Source organism: Rhinopithecus bieti, unplaced genomic scaffold, assembly GCF_001698545.2.
Source record: "Rhinopithecus bieti isolate Rb0 unplaced genomic scaffold, ASM169854v2 scaffold_45617, whole genome shotgun sequence".
NCBI classification, from domain to species: Eukaryota; Metazoa; Chordata; class Mammalia; order Primates; family Cercopithecidae; genus Rhinopithecus; species Rhinopithecus bieti.
The window spans coordinates 978,951-986,493 of record NW_016819136.1 but is presented as its reverse complement, the minus strand read 5'-3'; the positions used below and the strand labels follow the sequence as shown (position 1 = coordinate 986,493).

The 7,543-nt window shown below is 38.2% G+C and overlaps 1 protein-coding gene across 4 annotated transcripts in view; it reads left to right on the top strand.

Moving 5' to 3' along the window:
- CFAP44 (cilia and flagella associated protein 44) overlaps positions 1-7,543 on the top strand; it is a 151,455-nt gene that overhangs the window by 113,055 nt on the left and 30,857 nt on the right. For all 4 annotated transcript variants that reach the window (XM_017858549.1, XM_017858550.1, XM_017858552.1 and 1 more), the window contains 3 exons: positions 448-625; positions 3,382-3,882; positions 6,238-6,441. In XM_017858549.1, coding sequence (XP_017714038.1) covers positions 448-625; positions 3,382-3,882; positions 6,238-6,441 — 883 coding nt within the window. The remainder of the gene's footprint in view (positions 1-447; positions 626-3,381; positions 3,883-6,237; positions 6,442-7,543) is intronic.

Genomic DNA, 7,543 nt, shown 5'->3' with positions numbered 1-7,543 from the left:
GGGTGGGAGTTACCCGATTTTCCAGGTGTTGTGTGTCTCAGTTCCCCTGGCTAGGAAAAGGGATTCCCTTCCCCCTTGCGCTTCCAGGTGAGGCGATGCCTCGCCCTGCTTCAGCTCTCGCTGGTCAGGCTGCAGCAGCTGACCAGCACCGATTGTCCGGCACTCCCTAGTGAGATGACCCCAGTACCTCAGTTGAAAATGCAGAAATCCCCGGTCTTCTGTGTCGCTCGCGCTGGGAGTTGGAGACTGGAGCTGTTCCTATTCGGCCATCTTGCTCCCCCCGTAATTGACTTTTAAAAAATGCTTGGGCTCTGTGACAAAAGTGGCATCACAGATTTGAAATTAAACTTTTGTATAATGATTAAATTTGAATATATACCTATATTAATGTAGACAAATTAGAGTTTATTATCATATTTGTGTCTGGGTTGTCTATTTTTGTAATAGATACAAGAGTAAACCTGGTGACGACTATGAAGATCCTAAAGATCTTCAAGCCATCAAAGAAGCCCAGGAGTATATGGGAGATTTCAATCTGAAGACAGCCCCAGACTACAAGATACCTGAGCACATGAGAATAAATGCTGCCAAGAAGGAAGAGGAACTAGGACACCTAGATTCTTTGGTACTTATCTACAGATTTTATGATAATGGAGAAAGCACCCTGGGTTCTTAATTAAATTCTGCTAAAACCACTCATTTCCCTATCTGGTCAAGGCCTATCTGGTCAATAAGGATATACAACCTTAGAAATTTAGAACTGGAAAAGACTTCCATGATTATCTAGAATGTCCTCTTTTTACAAATAAGGAAACTGAGGCCCAGAGAGGACAAGAGATTTATCCGTGGTTAGCTAATATGGAAGAACCAGCTGCAAATACTTACAGTGTATCTGAGGGTTATAGATGGGTATTACCTGACAGGTGTGCCAGGGTCATCAAGGATATCTGGTAATCTAGGTTGGAGTTTGACTCTCTGATGAATGTCTCTATCTCTTTTTTACTGTGGCCTTATTAGAAGTATTAATACATCTTTGCTGAGTTAGCATTTCTCAGAAGACTCATTCTGTCTTTGAGCTTTCCTTAAAATACCATGTTTCAGTACCAGTTTTATGGGTAAGCATTATATTTTGTGGACTTCGAACCTCTGAAATTCAAACAAATCCTCATTGGATTTAGTTTTTCATTGCCATGGACCACTAAGGACTTAGATTAAAAAGGCCATTGTTTAGCCTTTGTTTTTTTTTGTAGGACTTCCAAACTTTTCTAGGCAACTCAATGCTAACAAACTAATACATTTCTTTGTTATTTTGTCTGCATTCCTCCAAACCACTTTCAATCATCCTGAGCATTCTGATCCCCATTTTCTTATCAAAGTTCCTCTTCCTGCTATATTAATTCCTTAATCACCATTTGAACTGACAAGTGACTTTTTATACTTAAAGGCTTAGAGGTCATCTGAGCTACTACTTTTAGGAGAACTTGATACACGGTAACCTAATGTGGTTGTGGAGGTTGCACATTTCAAGGCATCACTTTGGAGAGGGTACCAATCACATCACAGATATATTAATAGTGTTTTTGAATATTTTATAATTATCTGACAAATGAAAATGAAGTGTCCCGAGGAAGGGATGTCTTTTTCTGTTTCACCAAAGAGATGCATCCCAGTAGCACAAGGGTCCTGGCTTGGCAATTCATATCCACAAATTCATTTTCATAGCTCATAACTGTGTGTTTCTCATCAAAATGGACAATTTGGACATTTTAGTAATGACCATTTGGATTGTTTTCCTAGTTGTTCTTCTAAGGTAATTTTTATTCATCATGTTACATCCATCATTGTAGAGAAATGTTCTTATGACCACGATTTATCCAATCTGAAATTTCATACTCTAGTTGAGGAGATGGGCAGGTATGATGTCTTCAACTTAATTGCATTACATTGAAATTTGCTTTGTTAAAATAAAATCACATAGAACACCTTTTTCTACAAGTCAGAAGACTGGAGTTCTGTTTCCATCTCTGCCACTTAATAGCCATGTGAACTTTGCTAAGTCATACAAATCTCCCTAAGCCTTTTATTTCATCTGTAAAAAGAGTACTAATACCAATTAACAACAAGACATGTCTGGTATACCTCATAGGGTTAATTTAATGGTCAAAATCCATAAATGGTCTTTATTGTCATGGTCAAATTGAAAAGTATTAAATATTTTTAAAATAGTGTATTGTTCATCTTTTTTCTCAGCCAGTATTTAGGTTTGTGTGGTATGTGTAAAACTAGAAAGAAAGAGTTGATGTGTGAAGAGGCTCCTTAAAGAGGTAGGTCTTACAGCCATCAGTGATTTGGGTTTGTTCTTGTTGGCCTAATCTGCAATCCATCAGACACTTCAGAGGTGGTTGTCATTCACCCAACTGTTGGCTTTTGAGTTTAAACCTTAGTGGTTTAAAGGTTTATTTTCAAGTTGCAGAACATATCCTCTATCTTGATACAGTTTTCTGTGTTGCCGATAGTAAATATATATGTAGCTTTTGTAAGACCGCTTGAAGGAGTGACTTTTGATCTTTAAAAAACTGTATGTTTATGAAAAGTAACTCTTCATGGCCTTTGGACAATCTAGTAGCCTAACTGCACACAGGAAGTAGGGTTGCATGTGCTCTCAGGCTCTGGGAATGGCATTTAGACAACACAGACCAGGGAGACAGCTGGTAATGAAAGAGCAATGAGATTATATATATATATATATATATATATATATATATATGGAAGCAGAGGCACAGCTTGGGTTAGATAAATGCAGAAGGAATGAAGGAAGGATCCTGCAGTCTCTTGGTGTGACATGCTACTGAAATTCAGAATCATGGCCTTACCTACACAAGGAGTAATGATAATCATGTGGCCAAAATTCAGAATGAAGATAGGCTAACCTGTAGTTTGGGCCTAGGTGGGCAGCCCTAAGTGAGTCTAAGTCCAAGGGATTCAAAGTTCCAGCAGGAAAATGCATTAATCGCCTTCCTGTTCCCTTCCTCCCTGGAGAGAGTATCCAACTTGAATAAGGCTCCAGGAAGGACTTCCATGGAGTGGTAAAGGAGGACAGGGAAACTCAGCCACATGAGCCAGCTGGAGGGAACAAATTGTGGGAAGCCAAGAGATACCAGAGGTCATATCTAAACTGTCCTTCCATCTTGGAGGAGCTAAATGGAAAAAAATCCTAAATATTAGAGAAAAGGGAAACTTGGTGGTAAAAAGGTATGATCAGATGAATTTTTATCTTGAATTCTTGCTAGGCCTTTCAGCAAGGGAAAAGAGCAGATCGTACTCCATGCAGTTATTTGTCAGAGGGTTGTACTGTTGTTTCCTTCCTCTTCTTTTTTTCAGGTCCATGGAAATAAAAGGTACATGAACAAGTGCATTCTCTCTCTTAGAGACCTTAAAGTGGCTGTTGTTGAGGAAATACAGTGCCTGGTACAAGAACTGAAGAACATTCAGTCGGCTCTTCACGTATCCAAGCACATACCCATTCCCCAAATTCCTCAGATACACCCGGAAGAAGTTCCAGAAAAGAGATTTCAGTATGATGAAGAAACTCTCCTAAATTTTAAGCAACAGCATATGAAAAGTGACGATGAAAAGTCCCCCAGAGTGGAGCAGACAGGGTCTGAAGGCCCAGGTGGAGGATTCCTCAAGCTCTCTTCTGGAAAGGATGGGGATTTGACAACCCGAGATTCAATGTCTAGATCATCAAAGGCATCAACATTCAGCCTAGATATACCAAAGTATATGGAATTTGAAAAAGCAGAGCCAACGGATGTGGAGCTGGAAATTATGAAGAGAGATGAGATTAAACACATGTACATGCAACAGTATTTGGTCAACAGGGTAAGGGGTGAACCTGTTCCTAGTTAAAGCTGAAAGAGAGAAGAGAAGGGAAAAAAATGGGTCAGGTTTTTTTTATTTATTTTAAATTTCTCTGCATGAACCTTTCCCAAACCCTGACCAACTCACCACTCAGTGATGGCTTGGCTTCTTCCCCATCCTTGGCCTTCTGGAAATCATTGTGCTCTTCCCAGAACTACAGAGCTTTTAAACTTTTTTTGGTTTTGTTTTGGAAAGCTGGCAAAGAATGAAGGGGAAGCCCATGTTTCAGTTACTTGGCATCCATCTGAAGTCATCGTAAAGGGGAAGTGGAGGAGCAGCTTTTAGATGATGGATGGAACATAGATGATGGGATGGAACATAGTTAAGAATTTCCGGAGAAACAGGGCACCCTCTGCTTTTCACACCATCCTTTTTCTCTAATATGTGGTTTGTTCCATTAGTAGAAGTGTTTATGGTGATTACTGGGTTTGAGATTGTTCTGCAGCTGGAATGGCAACTATTTTTATTTCTAGGAAAATCAGGTCCAGACTATGACCTGCTGGGCAGGATGTTCTTTGAATATGAAGGGAAAAGAACCTTTCTTGGAGAGATAACTCTCTGCTGCCAGCCATATGGATTCCCTTTCCTCAGTGTGTCTTTCCATCTCTACCCTGTGGTGATGCCCTCAATAGCTTCCCAGCCTTATTCTTCACCATTATCTCTTCTTTGTCCAGCCCTGTTTTCTCACTGTTCTTGACTCTTTTCACTCCACCTTTTTCTCCCACACCATTCTGAGTCTTATATCTGTGCTTTTTCCTTTGCTGTTTCCTTCTACCAGTAATGACTTCCTTCCAGAGTTGAGTCATCAAAGCACGGCTCAGTTTCAAACCCTCTCCAGCATTTTCTGCCCACATTACTCATGCTTTCCTTGTTTCTAGACTCCAGTTGTACCTGTAATAAGCATCTCATGTTTTACACTAATTTTCCTTGCTGTTTCATGGGTATTAGTATTGTCTTGAATATTAAATTACACAATTCGTGAGCAAAGGGCCATGTATACTTCTTTTGATTCCTCCACATTGTCTAGGACAATGTCAAACATATCATAGATATTCAGTCAAAGGTTTTAATTGATTTAATTGTAACTAATTTATTAATTTAACAAATATTTATTGGATGTTCTATATGCAGGGACACTGATAGATAGGATTAGGGATACAACAATTCCTAAGAAAGACATGTTCTCTGTCTTCACAAAGCTTATAGGCTATTGGGGTTGGAGAGAATAAAACAAGTGTAATCCTTACAGACTTGGAGACCTATGTGGTTCAGTTTAAGAATGGTGTTGCACTGAAGAAAATATAGGCCTGCCTCCAAATAAATGCAGGAATAATTCAAATTTGTTAAACAAGCTTTAAAGGGGAGCCCAGACATATAGTCTATAGTGATAGTTACTTAAAAGTTTAATTTTTTCTTCTCTCTCTGTTTTTTTTTTTTCAGCTCTCTGAATTTCTCTGGTAGTTCCACTGCTCCAAACCCACAGATCTCTTTCTCTCCTCAGCCCCAGTCTGGGTCCTCACTTATTACAGGCTTTTGACAATTCTGCCTATCATGTACAAACTAATTAAAAACATTGAATGGTTTGTTTCTTCCTATTGTTATAGTTTCCTCAGGAGAATCAGCCCTTGGGGCTCTCTCTTGACTTCTTATTCTCCTTTGTGATACTGAGGGGGAAAGCTTTACCAAAATCAGAACAAAACTGAGGACTTCAAATTAGTAGGACCATAGTGGATTAAAGTCTGAACTAGGACTTGGGATACTTAGGCTCTTATCAGGAAAACTACCTTTGATCTTAATTTCTTCAGTCTTAGAAAAAGATTGAACAGGTTTTTTGTGGCTCCATGATTATTTTATGTATTTAAAAATATTTACCATTCTGTAGGTTTGAAAATTTTCAACATAAGAAGTTGGGAAATGTATTTTTTTGTGCTTACTATATAAAAGGGATTGTAGAGATACTACGGAGAATAAAGAGGAGACAGATAGAAACACTACCCACTCAGAGAGCTCATAAGCTACACAGTACAGCAAGAAGGGCATTCTTGATTGATGGTTTAGTCAATGGTGAAGAAATAGCTGGAAGGACTTCTAGTTACACAGTTCCTACCACTTAATAAATTAACTTATGCAAACTTAATGTAATTAATGAATTTATTTTTGTGACTACACACACACACGCACGCACACACACACAAAATTCTCCATCCGTAAGGGCATAATAAAAAATGATTTATTACAAATTAGTATTGTTAGATAGTTTAAAAATGCATTTATCTAGTCTTCCAACATATCCTCAAATATTTTTTTCCCTCTCAGGTCAAAGAACTGATTGTCACTTTTGATGCAGAACTCCGTCTCCTTAGACATCAGAAACTGAAACTAGATACTCAGATGAAATTATCTGACCTGCACCACGTCACCTTATTTCAAGAAATACTTCTCCTGAAGAATTTTGAAAAACAGGAGAACATACTTCAAGAGCGTGTTAATTCCTTGGACAAAGAGGAACAGTACATGCAAGTATGAATGGGCAGAAGAATCCTAGCTGGCTGCTCCCTTAGTTATGGAGAAGCTTGATTTCTTTTTATTTTTCTTCTTAACTCAATTCTCCTACTTGTTCTAGCCCTCATCTCTTTCTTGTCTTCTTTCCCCTCCTCCTTTTTCCTGTTATTCCTACCTACTCTCCATCTTTAGTATTCATGGTCAAAGAGAAATGATTTAGATTTTTTAGTAAATTTGGTCTGATATTCTGTAAGGTAGGAGAATAAAATTTTCAAAAGTGAGCCTTTGATTGTGCCAGTCTACTCCAGCCTGGTGAGCTGGGTTCCCTAAAAAACAAAAAAGTAAGTTATGATATAAAATTGAGTTTTGATTGTAAGTTATCCTTATGAAAATAACTGAAAAAGAAGCTGGTAAGTTTCTTAAGTATGATAGCTTCAGTGTAATATATGATTGAATATCATAAGAAATGAGGTTCCATTATTTGTTATATTTGTATATTAACTTTCAGAAAATAAATTTTACTAGCTTTGTTTTAAAAGAAGAAAGATTCTATTAGATAGTATATGCTAAATAGTAACATTCATTTTTAGGTGTATTAGCTTCACTAGAAACTATATGTCTTTTGTTTTAGTTATCATATATCAGTACAAAAAATTCTTTGGTTTTTGAGACTACACATGCAAAAATATTAGCTGACATCCACGTATTCAATTTAAGGAATTTCAAGGAAAAGTTTCAGTTTAATTTACATTTTGGGGGGATGCTTAGCACTAAAAAAGCTGATTTTCTAATTCTAAACATAACTGATGTTTACAAAGGAATTATAAAATTTTAACCAATAAATTGATGGCTCTGCAAACATCAGAAATGTAAACTTATTTTAAGATGTTTTTAAAAATGTATTTGTAAACTGTAACCGGCCGGGCGAGGTGGCTCAAGCCTGTAATCCCAGCACTTTGGGAGGCCGAGGCGGGCGGATCACGAGGTCAGCCATCCTGACTAACACGGTGAAACCCCGTCTCTCCTGAAAATACAAAAAGAAATTAGCCGGGCGTGGTGGCGGGCGCCTGTAGTTCCAGCTGCTGCGGAGGCTGAGGCAGGAGAATGGCGTAAACCCGGG